At 51.8% G+C, this 18,066-nt stretch overlaps 1 protein-coding gene across 2 annotated transcripts in view; it reads right to left on the reverse strand.

Annotated features, from left to right (window-relative positions):
- Positions 1–2,179: 2,179 nt before the first annotated feature.
- Positions 2,180–18,066, reverse strand: part of LOC121040128 (RNA helicase Mov10l1-like) — a 29,486-nt gene continuing 13,599 nt past the window's right edge. The window contains exons 4-10 of one of the 2 annotated variants that reach the window (XM_040490500.1): positions 11,463–11,575; positions 10,722–10,909; positions 8,036–8,179; positions 7,303–7,544; positions 6,757–6,889; positions 5,225–5,419; positions 2,180–2,693 (exon numbers count right to left, since the gene is read on the reverse strand). In XM_040490500.1, coding sequence (XP_040346434.1) covers positions 2,426–2,693; positions 5,225–5,419; positions 6,757–6,889; positions 7,303–7,544; positions 8,036–8,179; positions 10,722–10,909; positions 11,463–11,575 — 1,283 coding nt within the window. In that variant the 3' untranslated portion in view covers positions 2,180–2,425. The remainder of the gene's footprint in view (positions 2,694–5,224; positions 5,420–6,756; positions 6,890–7,302; positions 7,545–8,035; positions 8,180–10,721; positions 10,910–11,462; positions 11,576–18,066) is intronic. The other variant, XM_040490501.1, reaches the window with a different exon arrangement.

Genomic DNA, 18,066 nt, shown 5'->3' on the forward strand with positions numbered 1-18,066 from the left:
CTACATACACACTCGTAGGAAAATAAAGAGGAGGGGACACCCCAAACCATCCTAGGAGGCTCACGCTACGCTCGAATCAACACAGAACAAAAGTGTCGCAAGAAAACCACACTACAGACCGACGTGCCTCGTGAACACAGACGAACGCGTGTGCACACACGTGAGTGCTATCAGAGGAACAGAAGGCTGATCTAACGTCTGGAAAATCAAAGGAATTCACCACGTGAACAGACTGGAGAACGAAAACCACACGATCCTTGCAACAGAGGCAGGAAAAGCAGCTGAAACTCACGAGATGGACCATTTTCAGGTGGACAAGTTAGCGCACCGAGCACATTGACGGTGTGGTGCGGCCACCTGTAATGCCAGCCTGACCCGGTCGGCACTGCCTCCCCCGGCCCCCTTCTTCCGGCCCCTGGCTGGAAGGCAGCCCGCCAGCCTCCGTGGCCAGGTGTCTCGTGACACACAGCCATGCAGTGTGGGACTCCTCCTGTGTAGCATCAGCAGGTGAGCTGAGGAACGCGCTCCCATGGCGACGACACAGCCCTAAGAAGCAGGGACACAGCAGTACCAACTGTGACAGATGTGACCTCGCCTCACGGCGCTGAATCCCAGGTGTGGGTATGGCCGCTTCCTCCTGGAGGCCCCCCAGGGAGAAGCATGTCCTCCTGCCCGTTCTTCTCCGAGAAGCGCCACATCCCCGCCATCACGGGCCAACCGGCCCGTCCACCTCCCGGGGTCCGACCCTCCTGGTGCCCTCCCACAAGGACTCCTGGGCTCCGATGGGTCACCTGGAAAATCCAGGGTCATCTCCCCCACCTGCCGAGTCCCCTCGACCATGTGAGGTGACCCAGGTCAGAGGTGCCGGTGTGAGTCGTGGACATCTTTTGGGAGCCGTTCTTCTGTGTACCACACAGACGGACCTCAAACCAAAATAACTACGCCGAGTGAAAGGGCCAAAGAAAAAGAATACTAGGATTCTGTTTGTGGAATTCCAAAAAGGAAACAAAAATCTGGCGACAGAAGGTGGAGCACGTGAAGCAGAGAGATGGGGTGGGGGCACACAGAAATGCTGGGGGGACAGAGGCATCCCTCATCTGGACCGTGGTGACACCGTGCTCATCAGAGCATGTGCCCACACTCACGCGGGCTGCGGGGACGCTGACCAAGGGCACGTCTCACGGGCAGTTACATGACTAAACAGACCACACCCGCGACACAAGTCTGGAACCTTCAGCCTCACAGCACTTTTCACAACTGGTACCATCAACGTTATCGCTTCAATTTTCATCTGCGAACTTCTGCCTTCATGAGGAGGGTCCCTTCCCGGCGCCCAGGCTCACGTGAAGGGGAGTCAGGGACACACAGGCTCTCATGATGGTCCAGTCACTTGGCCTCAGGGTGTGCCCCCTCCCCCCAACTATTTCTACGGCCAGCCTGCTGCCACGGAACCTAGTTCAGACCCGGAACTCATTACGGATACTACAATGCCTTCCTAACAAGCTTCCCTGCTTCCAGTTTGCGGCCCGCTCCATCCACGCTCTGCAACACTGGCCCCTCCAAGCGGCCATGCCAGCGGCCCAGCCACGCAGGGCTGTCCCACCTGCCCGGTGTCTCCATGTGCTACTCACCGTATGTGGCCTCTCTCTCCCTCTTCCAGAAGGCTAGCAAGTCTGGGAGGGGGTGGGGGCCCTCCGACCTGTGCCTCCCGAACGCACGCCACGGCACCGCGGGAGCCTCCCCTGCCCGGCCGCTGGGGGCCCAGAGCCTCGCGGGAAGGAAGGGCCCCACTACCCCTAGGGGCATCTGCTCTGGTTCAGACAACCACTCCCCAGGTCCCCGCTTCCCCCTAAACCTTCTTTCCTCTGCGCACAGCCCCACGTCGACCTGGTCTCCCCTGCCGCACGTGCTCAGCGCACATAAGGGCGCCCTCCGGCTGCTGTCTGGTCTCCCCGTCATCACTTGGACACCGCACAGGCTCGTGGACCCCCGAACCCCATGGGAAGTGCCCTCCTGTACACCGGGCAAGCGCTCTCCCCACCAAGCAGATGGACACTTTCCTTTTGCCTGGACTTGGTTTCCATGTGCTCACAGGCATGTGTTCCCTGTCCCTGGGCTCCTCGGTGCCACCCCTCCCCTGCAGGGGCCCCGCTCTGGGTCTGGCTTCAGCCACCACCTCTAACAGTGGACAGGCTGGACGAGACTTCCTCCGGGAGCCACCAATGGGCCCGAGCACAAGGCAGCACCACGGCACCTGGCAAGGGCGGCAGCTGTGTGGCCCTGCCGTCCCGGCTCTGGTCTCCGCCCTGGTCCCGATGGCTGCAGGGCCTTCCCACATGTGACGCCTTCCCAGCTGCTGAGAATCTGACCCTGGAGGGAAAGCCACGCCAAGCAGAGACAGGCTGGGCTGCCGGCGTCCCCACAACTAGTGTCGGCGGCAGGAGGACCTGTCTCCCATGAACTGGAAATTCCCAGCCAACTGTGGCAAAAAATGAACCCGGGTAGGGCTCCCCCTGATTCCGTCAGAAAACCCAAGTTTTTTCTCAGTGAAGAGTATTTTCTCAGACCCTTTCCCTACCTCTGCGAGTAACGGCTGAAAAGTCAGAATGTCGATTTTTTGTTCCACACATTTCTTAAGTCTATCTGGTATTGGATACTGTGGAAGGAAACTTGGAAGTTGTCGTCTTGAGTTCCTTAAAAAAAAAAAATTCCCGAGTCAAAAGTAATTCTTAATCACCCACACGTTTTCCACCAGCCCTTTTCACTAGACGCCCTTGTCTGCTTCAGAAAGGCTAAAGGTCAGTCAGTAACCGAAACTAACACGTGGACTGCTGGTGTCCATCTGTAGTTTGCAAACTCAGCTGCTCCGGGGCCCTTTCCCTCCCTGGGCCCTCTCTTGTCCTCAAGAGGAGAGGGGCTGCAGCACCCAAGGGCCCCTCGGGTCCCGTGAGTCTGAAACAGCCACTCTTAAGCTTCCCCCCAGCTGGCTCTTCTGCCACTTCGAGCCTGTCAACGCCAGAACCATCCCTGCAATGCTGCAGGACCACACGTTCGGTAGAGGCTGCTCTGATGGGCCCTGCCTTTCCGGTTTCCGCCTGGAGCTTCTCTGGGGAAACAAGCCTCGGCTCGTCCCGGAGAGGGAGGTGCGCAGGTGTCACCGAAGCCGGCCACCGCCAGGATGAGGAACATCACCGCTGCCATAGGTGAGTCTGATAGAGAATGACCAGGAAGGAAGCAGCTGGAAGAAGAGACAGTTGGAAAGACGACAGGGGTCACACGGGAGGTCCGGTGAATCTTCGATGCCAGGCTGTCCAGCCGCGTGAAGTGAAGAAAGGCCATGGGCACTCCTCCCTCATTCCAAGTCCTGCTTCCAGCTCAGGCCTGAGCGCAGAGGGTGGGACACCCGTACCCCTGCCTCCTTACTCCACAAACGGTCACCTCGGTTGTACGTCCCCGTAGCTAGGCTCTGGACGGGAAGGCTGCTTAGAGAGAAGCTCCGTGGCCGAAAGGCCCCTGGAAGCGCCAGGGCCACCAGCAGCAGCACCGGGAAGGGCCGCCACCTCCCAGCTGAGACACGGGTTGTGGCAGGAGCTCCATCAAAGCACGGTGCAAAGTACACGTCAAAAGTGGAGGCGTTCGTAAGTGGCAGCAAAGGGTTAACTATGCACATGGACAGCATAAAGGGGACAGGATCCTCGCCACACAGGCGTTTAGACAAAAGGCCTGAACAGTGTCACGACTTGGCACGCTGAGTTAACAAAACATGTCTGTTTACAGCCTAAAACGGTTGGGAACTCAGCTGAGAAGGTCCTGGCACAAAGAGGCCCTCAACAGACTGGCTAAGCAAACACAGACAATGCCATTCTGGGCGGGGAGCAAAGGTGGCAGGACGTGCGTGGTGGGGTGGTGGGCAGGTGCAGGTACTGGGAGTTCCAGGAGGCCCACGCCAACCAGGACACTCTGGGTCACTACCTTGCCAACAGGAAACCAGTGTCTCCTGGTTTAGAGACACTCCCACACAGCAAACAGAGAAGCAGCTGATCAGGGGACTGTTGGCCTAGTTCATTCCTCTAGTTAAAGCCAAATGATAACAAGAAAGTTGCCTGGCGTACCACTATGTGATAATCTGGGGTTTTTAAATGTTCCTATAATTAAGGCCCTATCATTCAGGATGTTTTCCTGCCTATAGGCTATGGTAACTGCTCTCGTGTTCCACGTTCCATCCCCAGAACATGTCCTTTCCAAGACCAATGGTTCTTACTCCTTACTGATCGCTACTGATCACTCCATGTTGGAAACTATGTCTTTTACATATCTCACCTCATTTAATCTTTGTAACCAAGTGAGGGAGAGACTATCGTTTTATGAATGAGACCGAGGTTCAGAAAGGCTAAGAAATGAGCCCAAGGTCACACAGCACCTTGGTGGCAGTGCTGGATTCAAATAATGATATAACCCCAAAGCCAACCACATACTACTCTAATAGTTTTTTTCTTTAGTCTGCAAATTAGCAACATCCTTCACACCTTACCTGAAATTGTTACTGGGCAAAAATGTGACCTGACATTCAGGGTTTTCTAATATTAGAAGGGAAATACCCATTACTCCAGGAACTCTGGGCAGGACCGAGGTTAAACCTGTCAGTTCCTACGGGGGGGGGGGGGGGGCGGGGGGTCTTCACATCACTGAGCAAAGTCGGGAATCGTCCTCACATCCCTGTCCGATTTTCTGGCACCAAACTTCAAAACAATCTGCTTTGTGGAGATTTCTGGGTCCAGCAGCAGCAGACGGAGCATGTTGTCCTGTAGCACTTTCTGGAAGCCTCTCCCTCAGTCCCTGCCTGGGCGGTCGCCCACCAGCCACATCTTGTGGCCCCCTTGCTGACGGGTGCCTCTGGGTGCCCGTGTGGGATGCGGGATGTCTCAGTAGCCAGGCTGGGCTGCTGGGAACATAGGAAGCTGGGGGGTGGGGTGGGGAGCAGCCGGGGTGGAGTTGGGGCGGAGAGGGGGCACAGCCTACTACTCCGTCCTCACCCTGTAGAGCCATTCTGCAGACAAAACTTGACGAGCATCGTGAAAACACACCCCTCCCCCAAGCAAGGCGACTGAAAGGCACCCGCCACAGTGCCCCCCCACCGCTGCTCTCCAACAACACAGCAGCCACACGCGTCTCTCACACCCCACGAGCGCACTGTGGATCCTGAGGTCTTTTCTGCTCACGGTACCTTTTCTGTGCGGTCACGACAACTGTAGTTTTTGTGGATGTTAACGTGGGAGTAGTTTTAGACTTCTTCCAGGAAAACGGTTCTCGGACGGCTACTAGAGACTCCTCCCCGCTGACCACGTTCACCTCCAGGAACCGCCCGATCGTGAAGCTGGAGAAGCAGAGCAGGAGGAGCTCCCTGCAGCGGCCTGGGCTCCTTGAGAAGACAAAACGCATCAGAGTTGTGGTCAGAAGACAAGCGGGCCTGACAGAGTTTCCCTTCGTGCGCATGTGTGACAGGGGCTACGAAACCACGGTCACCCCTAGTTTTTACTAATTCTTCTCAAAGGAAGAAAGGAACTTTCAGAAGCAAGGAACGTATCATTTTCCTATGATCAAATCAGCCACAGAAGCTGTAATTCTCAAATTTAAGAACAACAGGAAAGACAGTGTCGTGAGACAGTGTCGTCAAGTTTTAATCAGAACACGTACAATGTTACCAGAAATCTTGTTTTCACTTTGCTTTCTGCCCAACTTCCTCCTGCTGCTGTAATTCAGGTTCTACTGGACGCTCCACACATTGTGCTCACCTACTGCCTTTTCACAGATCTCTTATCGTCACATTAAAGGGATCCTTTAAAGTGGTGGCACCACATACCGCTGACTGAAGGGCAATCTGTGTGAATGGTCAGTCATCCATGGGTTTGAAGCAAGGTGGCGGTTTAATCAGAGTCACATTTTAATGACGACGATGGTGATTCATTTATTTTAAGAGAGACTGCACACGCACAAGTGGGGGAAGGGCAGAGAGACAGGGAGAGAGAGAATCCCAAGCAGGCTCCAGGCTGTTGGCGCAGAGCCCTACGCGGGGCTTGATCTCACAATCCTGGGATCGCGACCTGAGCTTAGATCAAGCGTTGGACGCTTAACTCACTGACCCACCCCAGGTGCTCCCAGAGTTCCATTTTAGAAAAGATTTAGAATTAGCAACGTAGAGGACTACTGAGAAAGGAAGAGGCCTGCAGCCCAGATGCCCAGCTGGCGGGACCAGCGGGCGGTGGGGAGCAAGCAGGCAGGGCTGGGGAGCTCGGGATTCAGGAAAGGAGGAGGAGGAGGAGAAGGACCCTCAGGCTCGCCTGCCTGCTGCACGCAGCCTGCACAGGGAGGGAGGCCTCAGCCCCCTGCCCCGGGAGCCTGCATCGGGGCCAGCTGCCCAGGTGGAGGTGGAGGTGGAGGGCAAAAAGGCCTCAGCTGAGGGAGCAGGAGGGTGAGGGGAAGGGAGGAGCAGAGGCTGAGAGTGCACAACAGGACCGAGGGTCGGAAGCCGGGTGAACGGGGTGGGGGCAGCGGGTCAGGCTTGGGGAGCAACTCCTTGGGTCGGTAAACTCACTAAAGCCATTTTCTCCCCACTGATTTTTCTCAAGGTTTTGGCTCATCAAAATAGTTAGGAATATTCTATAACCTCCCACCTAGAAGTATCACACGGGAAATCTACAGAGACGAATGTACAAATGTTCCCAAAGTAAACTCCCTCCCGACCCTCCAGCCACGTACTTTGCGTCACACATAATCACGATGAGGGTTTTTCCACCTGGAGGGATGAGCCCTCCGGGGTCCAGCTCCGTCGCCTGCTTCCTTGGTGTTGCCTTTTCTTTGTCTCCGTTTTCTCCTTTACAGGTACAGTCATCTGGGAGATGGAATTTAAACCAAAATGAGATCAAGGGGTAGGCTGCTCCTGACGGCAGGTGCTCGCGGAAACGAACGCTCACCCACAGACAGGCACGCACACAGCCAAAGCACCAGACAGCAGCGGACAGCGGGCAGCCTTTCCCGAGTTTAGAACTATTCACGGGAACCAGCACGTCTGAAGCACTTCTGGGATCTGTCGAGCTATTTCTGCTCTTCTCCTCAGCCACAAAACATCAGAGAAGAGCCCAGAACCAAAAAGCTCGCAGTATAATCCGTTGCACCGGCTGGAGTGCTCTGGCCACGTGGGCCCCCGGCCCCCCCAAGAGCAGCTTCACTGTCACGTGGGCCCAGCAGGGCACACAGGCAGCCAAGCCCCAGCCGGCCGAACACGGTAACAGGTGAAACGTCTACCTGGAGAGATGTCTCCGTTGTTCACCAAACTGCTCTCTGATGCCTGAGAGGTTCTGTTTTTTTGGTGGCTGTCTAGAAAGTTAATACTTTTATCTGAAAAATTCTTCTTCTCAGGAATAGGAACAAGAGACCCTGCCGGGCATGTCTGGCCTTTATCCAGCATTTGAAATCTGAATTGTTTAGCTTTATCCCAGCCAGCCAGTTTACAGCTGACTAAGTTTTGAGGAATGTCTCCTTTATTCCTGGAGAAAGAAAATGAGCCATGAATACAGATAAGATCCTGAAGCTAAAATAATCAGCTACCATAAAACACAGAATTCAATCTGATGAGTGAGAGATGACTGTAAATACCTTTGAAAGTAAAAAGAATATTTTAGGCTGAAAAACTAAAAGATTTCCATAAAGGAAAAAATGAACAAAGTAAAGTTGGTTCTACAGAAATTCTTTAAAAAAGTTTTTTTAAATATTTATTTTTGAGAGACAGCACATGAGTCGGGGGGCAGGGGAGCAGGGGAGGGGCAGAGAGATTGGGAGACAGCAGATCTGAAATGGGCTCCATGCTGACAGCACAGAGCACGACATGGGGCTTGAACTCATGAACCATGAGATCATAACCTGAGCCGAAGTCAGATGCTTAACCAAATGAGCCACCCAAGCGCCCCTATTATACAGAAATTCTTAAATCACAACTTAAAACCTGCTAAACGTAACTTTATTTGAGCGCTAAACTTACTCTATCCAGATCACCATATTTTTACTTTCTCCTTCTTTTAACGTTCCAAAATTTGTCAACCTCGTGACTTCGATGTCACCTTTGTTCTTCAGTAAAAGTGCTCCACAGAACTTGTCGGCAGTCTCTTCAAAGGCAGAGGAGTCCCTGGAGAGAGCACCCACAGAACAGCATCACTGGCAGGCATCCTAAAGCACCACTCCCCCCTCTCCCCAGCACCCAGGGAACTTGGATGGGGAAGACAGCAGGAGGAACTGCATCTGGACAGCAGAAGCTCGGCCTTTGTGCTCGACTGGGACTGTCTTTTGGACATTCAACTGGGCAGGCAGACTGTGGGTGTGAGTGGGGAGCACACGTGGGGCCAACGCTGTGGAATGGAGTCCAGCTCATGGAGGGAACCCCCACACACACAGCCTTGGTGCCCCGTGCTGCCCCCAGCAGCCTCTTCTCTGGGCACAGGAAACCTGAGTGGGGTGACAGCACCTAAACTCTCCCAACTCTCCCAGGGCAGAAACACGGGTCTTCTCTGTCCAAGGCAGTACTCCTGGGGCTAGAACAGAGCTGGGCACACAGAGGGCATTTGTTGAGCTTGTGAAGGGCGGGACATTCATCTGTTACAAACTCGGGAAATGGTCACTGACTGCCCAGTGGCTGTGAGTTCCCCGGGATCCAGCAAATTCCCTTCATCCACCGCTCACCTGCTGACCCCCCGCTCTGACCAGCGTCAGCAACGAAGTGGGGACACTAACCTTGCCCATGAAGATGACTATTTGAGGAGGTCAACAGTCAAGGGAGAAGCCTCACGCTTCTGGGATTAAAGGGACCCTCCATCTGGGATTAGAAGGACCCTCCCCAAGGAGAATGAGCACCCCCAGACCTACATCTGAGTCCACTGCAGCCTGGGGGCCACTTGAGGAGACTCCCCAGAAACTGACCATCCACAGCCGGGGAGCCCACTGGTGGTGCCCCTGCCCACTCAACGATGCTAGTCCACACCCACTCTGAGCCACCAAAACAGCAAATCGGTAAACCACAGGGCATGTTAGAAAGTAAATGTTTAAAAAAACCCAGATTGGGCAATAAGAATCTAGAAGAGGAGACAAACCGTAAGTCATTCCAATGAATATACTTGACCCTGAGGCCTAAGATGGCAACTGCTTTCTGTCGACGGTCAGTCATGGACCGGTCACCATCCTACAACTCTCCTGTGCCCAGGGCAATCAGGAGCCTAGTTAAATGCAGTGTTGTTTTCAAGCATTTCTGAGCTTAAACGAAGAGCCGGGGAAGTGCCTGTTTTCACGATATGGGTGTTTCCTTAAATTGGGCGGTGGCTCCAAGTGACCAGTTGCCCACTCCTGCCCCAGGGCTTTGGGCTGCTGCCTGGTGGGAGCAGGACAGAGCTAGCAGGAGGCCCAAGAGCCCAACTCAGATGCGGGCGGGAACCGCTCTCTTCTCGTGGCACCGACCCCGGGCAGCGAGTCCTGCCTGTCTCATGCTCGCACCACCGGGTCCATCAGAGGGAGCCGACACTAGAACTCCTGTGCCTCCCAGGCCTTCTTGGGCTGTGAGGGGAGGTGAGGGCAATGCGTCTGGCTTCACTGCCCCACAGGTGGGCCTGAGTCATTCTCCAGCGGGAAGCAGGGTCCTGTGGGGCAGGGGAACGGGGGGCACCGGGCGGCCAAGGGTGACAGTGATTGCTAGATAGGGTGGGGCAAGGTTCCCACATGGCGGAGTCTCCCCACCCCACACATCTCCACAGCCTTGAGCCAGGCGGTCCATCCTCCTGAGTGTCACGTGCCATCCGTGACCCAGTGGCGCTCCCCGCGGCGCTGCTCCTCACAGTCCCCACATGTGCCCCACTCCCGAGGTGCACGGACAGAGGCAGGTGCTCAGCGCAGAGCAGGACACAGGACACAAATTCCTTCCGGCATAGAACCTGCATTCTAAGTTTATCCTCTAGGAGAGGATAAACAGAGTCACTAAGGGACACGTAGAGCAAGCTCACTGGAGGTTAAGTGCTAAGGAGAGAAAGCGGGCAGAGGACAGGGCAGGAGGCAGGGCAAGGCTGCCGTTTACACTGGGAGCTCAGGGGAGGCCCCACTGTGTGCCATACACACACGTGGACAAGGTGGGAGGTTACTGGGGCCACAGAATGAAAGAAATTCAACAATTCTAAGAACCTACTATGTTCAACACTTTTTTTTTTTTTTTTTTTTTTGGACAGAGAGAGACAGAGCATGAACGGGAGAGGGGCAGAGAGAGAGGGAGACACAGAATCGGAAACAGGCTCCAGGCTCTGAGCCATCAGCCCAGAGCCCGACGCGGGGCTCGAACTCACGGACCGCGAGATCGTGACCTGGCTGAAGTCGGACGCTTAACCGACTGCGCCACCCAGGCGCCCCTGTTCAACACTTTTAAAAAAAACGCCAACCCGTGAAAGATGAACAAAAGATATAAGAACCCACCAGAATGTGAACACTGCCAGTAAGACTAAGGGTTAAGAAGGAACCATTAACTCGAACTTCAATCAGACACAGAGACCGCTGAAAACCTTCCAGAAGATACTCTCCCTTTAACTACCCAGTTCAGGATTTGGACAGGCTATGACCTGAGGTTATTCAAGCAACTCTTAAAGTACACTTATATTGGGCCTCTCCCTTCCCAGAGAAGAAAGCCATTTCCCCATTACCGTCTTTTTACTGGGGTCATGCACAGGGCTCTCCAGACGTAGCATGACTGGCTGCTCTCCACCACCACGGCACTGACCATGTCATGTCTTCGAGGCACATATCCTTCAGCAAGTTTCAGAGAGTCCAAGGTGAAAAAGATGCTGTCGTCTATCACCCCGTTTTTCCCACAGAGGCTAGAAATGCAGACCTGTGAGCACAGCAGCAGACAGCTGTTCAGACGTGTGCATGCCGGGGGCCTCCCTCCAAGACCAGAAACACTTGTTGAACCGAGGGGCAACACCTTCCCTGGGCCCCACTGTAGACCAAGTCCAACCTCTGGCAGGGGTGGGGGGGCTGGTCTCAGAGAAGCAAAGCCATGATGATTTCATGAACGTGGAAGGACCCCGGAGCCAAGGCCGAGGTAGCACGGTGGGAGCATGTCAGGCAGCACTCTCAGCCCCAGTGTCCAGTGGCCAAGCACACCCGCTGTCACGGGCAGGCGCCAGTCCCGCACCCACCCCACTCAGTCCCAGCGGTCACACTTTGACGTGCTGTGTCAACTACACAGCTTAGAGTTTCACGGGATGAGTGAGCCAGGCGACCTCCAATTACGTCCCCGCAGAAACCAGTGCTCTCGGCAGGGAAACGGGGGCTTTTTGGCCAAGACTGAGCCTTACTTAGCTTGACTTCCCAACGCGCCCAGGAGAAGCCCGGGCTGTGGAAACGCAGGAGGACGAGGGCAAGCGAGGGCCAACACCTACCCTGTCCACGCGCTTGTACCTCAGCGGCTTCACGGAGATGGCCTCGCTGATCCATGTGCCTGGCCGGATCCAGTACTCTGCCTCCACCCAGTCTCCCTTGCAGGGCTGGAAACCTGCAGGCAGGGAGACCATGGTGCTTACTCAGTAATGCTGGCAATTATCAACGTGTGCAATTCATTCTGAAGTTCTGATTCACCGAAACCAGTTCCGTCCTCTCTAACGAGCAGTTTACCAATCTTAGTTCTCATCTAGGTTCACCCAGTTGAACGGAGCAGATGCTGTTACAAGACCAACCTTTCCGCAGCTTCACCTTCTCTTGCCTGCGAGGGCAAAGGCAGGGAAATCGGGGAGGGCTGTGGCCAGCGCGGTCACACACCTGGGCTGCACGGTCTCAGGATCCTATCTGCTTTCAAACGGCGCCCACTGTTTTCACAAGTATTACTAACGACTGCAGCAAAACAAGCTGAGCAGCAAATTTCTTACACCTCCAGCTTCTAAGGAGGGCAGGCACATGTGTGGTTTCTCTGCTAGGTGGGCACGCCTCTGTGCCAACTCTTTCCAGAAACAGTGAGTCCCCTCCCCATCAGGTACACACAGAGTACTCGGTGACAAAGGGAAGTGTGCTCAGACCTGAGAGTTGGGGAGCACTCTGTGCCCCTGCCAGATCCCGGGTGTGCCAGGTAGCTGTGCTGTGGCCTGCAGGATGCAAGGTGCCACTGGGCCACAACTGGCAGGGTGGGTGGGAATGTTGGGAAACTGTAGGTTCAGTGACATGACATGGCTTAACCTTCCTGAGGTAAAACACAAGTGGTCTGAACAGGTTTGCTATGATGCTTGGTGTAAAGCTACTACCGATTAGAACCTTTTTGTTATTTTGCAATAAATACTTCTTTTAAAAATATTTCATTTTTTTAAGTAGGCTCCACCCCCAACGTGGGGTTCAAACTCATGACCCCAAGATCAAGAGTCAGACGTTCTACCGACTGAGCCAGCCAGGTGCCCCCGCGATAAATACTTTTGACAGCAATCAGTTCAGAAAACAAAAGTGCATAATTTAAAACTGACTTTGTTTCTCAAGAAAGCTGGTGATCAACACCTAGAGCCCAAACATCTGCTGACATCTACTGATCAGCACGAGGGCCACGGGGGCAGCACTGGTGGTAAGAAACCAGAAGAGACAAACGTGCTGGAGCACCGGCTTCCACGTGAGGTGGTATTTTAAGAGGACACTCCCAGAAGCACAATTTAACAGACCGTAGAGACACGTTTATATGTTGTTTGATAAACCATGGCTTCATTTATCAAATAACTGTTTAATACAATTCTGCTAAATTTTTATTCCAAATCTCTTAGACACACGTGAAAAATGGAGCAATGTGTCAGTTGGATAAAAGTTACTTCAAAGCGAAAACAGTGAAGCAAATTCAAGTAACAGTTTGATTTTCTTTCCCCATCAGAATTATGGAATCAAAGTAAAGACTGTGGAAGATCACTCTGTCGAAGGAAACATTTCTGACGTCACTGTGAATTCAGTTTAGAAATTCAACACTGGAGGTAACATTATTTGTTTTTATAGTACAACATGAAAACAAGTTTTGATAAAACAGTAATAAAGCACCATCACACAAACAAGATCCCGACACGTTAAAAAAGCTAACAGGCAGAAATGTACTTGGAACCGTGGCGTGTAAAGTCACGCTTGCTTCCACACATGCCGCGGTGTCCAATGAGCTGGGACACAAGCTGTAGCAGTTAAGATTTAGATGCGCTCACAGACACAGAGAGGTAGCCAAACCATAAAACTTCTATGACAAAAGTCATCTTAACAAAACAACCAAAACTGCTGGGTCTAGCAGCCCTGGTTTGTCTGCTGCTCCATCATCCAAATTTCACAGACGTTTGAACCTTTGCAGATGCACTTTGCAAATCAACCAAACCTACGATGGTGCTCCTTTTCGTTTTTTAAGTGAGACCTCTAAATTTTGGTTACGCTTTGTTCAAAATCAGTTGGGAATATTTAATCAAAGTACCGAATAAAACGTGGAACCAAAAATTTTCAGCTTTTGAAGTCTTTTGTAAGTTGCAGTCATTGAAAATACAGCTTGAGGCAGCCTGGGTGTCTTAGTCGGTTGAGCATCCGACTCTTGATTTTGGCTGAGGTCATGGTCCTGGGGTTGTGGGATCGAGCCCTGTACTGGGCTCCGCACTGAGCGTGGAGCCTACTTAAGATTCTCTTCCCCCTCCCCCCACTCGTGTTCTCTCGAAGGAAGGAAGGAAGAGAGAAAGAAAGGGAGAGAGAGAGAAAGAGAGAAAGAAAGAACAGAAGAAAGAAAAAGGAAGAAAGAAAGAAAGAAAGAAAGAAAGAAAGAAAGAAAGAAAGAAAGAAAAAAGGAGATACAGCTTGTAAACAGGAAGACAGTGACACTGATCTGCACCAAAGCAACGGAGGAAATGAAATAATGAGACCCCAGGAGCCTGCATGGCACACGCAGATTAAAGCTGAAGTCTTATGGCTGGATTCAACACTATCCCAACTCGTGTCAAAAGAGTCTTCTAGGGGCACCTGGGTGGCTCAGTTGGTTGAGCATCTGACTTCGGCTCAGGTCATGATCTCGTGGTTTGTGGGTTTGGGCCCTGCGTTGGGCTCTGTGCTGATAGCTCGGAGCCTGGAGCTTGCTTCGGATTCTGTGTCTCCCTCTCTCTCTGGCCCTCCCTAGCTCGTGCTCTGTCTCTATCAAAAATAAACATTAAAAAAAATTAAAAAAAAGAGTCTTCTAACAAAGCCCTTTACTTTAAAAAAAGTTTATTTATTTTGAGACAGAGCAAGCACACGTGGGGGGGGAAGGGGAAGAGAGAGAGGAAAAGAAATCCCAAGCAGGCTCCTCACTGCAGCACAAAGCCTGAAACGGGGCTTGAACTCATGAACCATGAGATTATGACCTGAGCCAACATCAAGAGTTGGACGCTCAACCGACTGAGCCACCCAGGCACCCCAAAGCCCTTTACTTTTTATTGGATAAGTGGATATTCTGCGATGGAATGAATGAAATTGATGAGACCTATAAATTTACAATATCCAAATTTGGTGTAGCATTCAAAAAAATCATAGAGACAACTTATTTGATAGGTTTTAGTTTATGATAATATTGGAATACCTTTGTACTCATAAAGGCAAACAAGACAAAACAAAAAACCAGTACCTGTGAAAACATCTGGCCTGAGATAGTTATACATTTCAAAACAAAAAACCCTGGACTTGTATCTTACATTTAGCAGAACTTGTTCTGAGCTTACTAGTATTTCCTCAATTAAAAACGTTACAGCCTACAGGGAGAGCCAATCAAAGGTTTCAGTTTCACATTCATCAACCATACAATACCACTTTGAAGAAGATTCCAGACCACTGTATAAAAAAATAAAATTAAGACACTGAAAAATGGATATTATTTTTTAGAATACCAGTGACATGGTGTTACCAACACTGAGAAACTAAGATATTATGTACCAAGAATGCAATGACTGAGTAATAAATATTAAGCTGTTTTAATGGACCCAAGTATTTTTTTTCTAAAAAGAATTTCAGGTTTTGCAATTTCTGAATTATGCTACTTTAAAGGTCCACCACTATAGTCAGATCAATCCGTTAATTGATATGCAACTATTTCAAAAATGATTTAATTTTAATTAATTTTAACACCCCTTTCTACAGCTCACCTGTGTACCAATCTTGATCCTAACTTATCTGGTCACCCTGGCTATAGCTCTGGCCACTGGAGAGGAATACAGCCATAGTCACAGCGTGAGGTGGGGGTGTGATCCTAACCTTGCTCCCCTCTCTTCTGCTGACTGGTGGGTGCTGGCTAATCCCAACCAGAAGCCAGAGGGCCAGGCTAGGCAGTCCATACTGGGCAGGCCTGGGGGCAGAAAGGGGAGGATGCAGAAAGGCATCAGAGACTGTGTGGTTCCAAAGGATAAAGAACTCTGGCCAAGGGAGAGGGTGGGTGTCAGAGACCCGTTTCCACCCAGGAAGGAGGGGGCCAGCGACTGGGTAGAGGTTTTCAGACAGAACATCTGAGGACCTCAGGGACGTTGCAGATGAAGAGCAGTCCCTGTAGAGGCACACTGGTCACTAAAGAGCACCCTGACGCAGGGCACAGCACCCTGTATGATGTGTGTGGCATTGGGTTCTTGGGCCTAGTGAAAGATCCCAGAAAGGATCCAAGGGATTCACTCTTTATCTCACAAGTGGGTCCGTAAATCAGTTTAATGTGAAAGTAAAGAAACAACCTGACTAATGACCCAGGCTGAGAGCTCAGGCCACACTGGTTATGTGGATATGCAGGTGCCATTGGGCTGACCAGTGCTCGCCCTGGAAATAAAGAAGAAAGGAGCAGATCCATCGTACAGACTTTAGACCCATTAGGCCAGTGATTCCCACCCAGGGCCATTGTGTCCCCCGGGGCCATGTGGCAGCCATGTCTGCAGACGTTCTGGAGTGTCATAGCCGGGGGCTGGGATGGCCGTTACTTGCATCTAGTGGGCAGAGGTCAGGGATGCTGCTAAACACACTGCACAAGTCACAGGCCGGTCACCACAACCGAGTGACCAGCCTCAAATGTTACAGGACAGAGCACGACAGAGCCCGCTTTAGGCTGAGTGTTTAACTCCCTTTCTGCCTTGGCCAAAACGGTTAAGGATTCAATGGATATTCATGTGTAAAACAGCTTGAGCCCTGCTACTGATGTTAAGAATTCCTATGAGTAGAAAATAGGGCACCTGGCTGGCTCAATGGGTGAAGAATGTGACTCTTGATCTTGAGGTTGTAAGTTCGAGCCCCATATGGAGGGCAGAGTTTATATTAAAAAAAGAAAAAGAAGAAGAAAAAGAAAAAGAAAAAGAAAAAGAAAAAGAAAAAGAATTCCCATGAGTGTTATTTTTGGGCCTAGATCGGAAATGTCATCCACAAAACTCGGCTGATGGCCACCACTACCCCTGTAGTCCGAGACTTCGGGGAGCCAGTGATCCTGAGACCCTACCTCCCACCTTCACTGTTCAATATTCACAGGTTCCCACCTCTCCCCAGTGACACCCCTTCCTCAGTCACATCTTGTCGTCCTCCTCTGCTCAAGGTACTGTACATAACTGAACGGACTCACCCAGGTTACCTTGGAAGGTTTGGGACATAATCTGTGCTTCACCTGGACCCTCCCCACAGAGCCCTTGATCTGCTCTGCACTCAAGGGAGGCTGAGCCTTCCCGTGCCCTAGAGGCACCCCAAGCCGGTCCGCCTCCAGTCCCGTCACGTCACTCACGCAGTTCTCGCAGAGCAGAGAACACTGTGCTGTCGACTCCCCCTCCCACCAGAACAGATTCTACGAGCAGTGGGTCGGGAGACGGCCTTCCAACATCTGCTGAATGGCCGCCAAGAAAGAGACCGTATATTCTGACTCTCCCTTAGGGGAACAAAACACCTAGCCCAATTCTTCCTCTTCTTACCTTCAGATCAGACATTCGCATGGCAGCCTGCCTCCTGTTCTCGTAAATAAACCTGCACCTTTCCGCTCAGGCGCTGCTGACCGCTGTGTCCATGCTAGCCCCAACCCAGAGGTAAGGAGCTAGCAGAGAGCACGTGGCCCACAAGCTCTATCATCTGGCCTTATCCAGAAAAGGTCTGCAACCTCTGCTTTGGATTCCCGTTACCTTTCTTCATGCCGTGTTTTCTCTTTCAGGAATGTTCTTCTTGCTGTCTATGGCAGGTCATCAACAATTTGGACTCTCTCAGCTCAAGAAGACGGGAGACTGTGCTGGGAAATCCCTCCACCTATGACTCAGGTGCCAGTCCTCATGGTGAACTACTTCTGTACCTTCCAGCAATCGCTGCAGCATGAACCATGTCCCAGTCTGGGAGTGACTTCCTATTGGCATAGTTACGGGGACCTAGGGATTCCCTTTGGAGCTGAGCAACTGTAGGATCAGTTTTTCCAGAATTGACAGTCTCTCTGACAGAACAGAAAATTTTAAATCCCAGCCACCTAACAATTTCACTCCGGAAACTCCTAGGGTTATCAATAAAGGTCAGAGTCCTGGCTTTTACATCCGAGAAAAGCAGACAAGCAAGCTGCCTGGTGGGCTGACCTAATTGCCCTCCTGCACCGGGCTCCCTGGCAGCCAAGGTGGGAGAGAGTTCCGGCTCCTCTCCATGTCTCTCTGTGGGGCTGGCAGGGCGAGCAGCTGGAATTCAGCTGAAGAAGCACCTCCTCCAGGCAGCTTTTCCAATTCCTGCCCAATTCCAAGACGTGTACAGGTCTGTCTCTCCTTGGGAGAGAGCAGGTACACGATAAATGGTTGTTGAGTCAAACTCAAAAATGGCATCAACAAATTCTTCATTTAGATATAAAAACAAAATTCGAGTTCAGCTAAAAAAAAAAAAAAAACAACCGGACACATACTTGTGGAGAGGTACAAAGTTATCCCCAAGCCCTGTGTTAACCCATTTGAAGGACTGTGAGAACAGTCCCCTTATACGTCTGCAACACTGTTGACTTACGTCAGGAACAATACTTCTGTGGAAAGAACAACTACCCGGAAGACTGTGACTCCATTC

Source organism: Herpailurus yagouaroundi, unplaced genomic scaffold (genome assembly GCF_014898765.1).
Source record: "Herpailurus yagouaroundi ecotype Mexico unplaced genomic scaffold, PumYag 182, whole genome shotgun sequence".
Taxonomy (NCBI): Eukaryota; Metazoa; Chordata; class Mammalia; order Carnivora; family Felidae; genus Herpailurus; species Herpailurus yagouaroundi.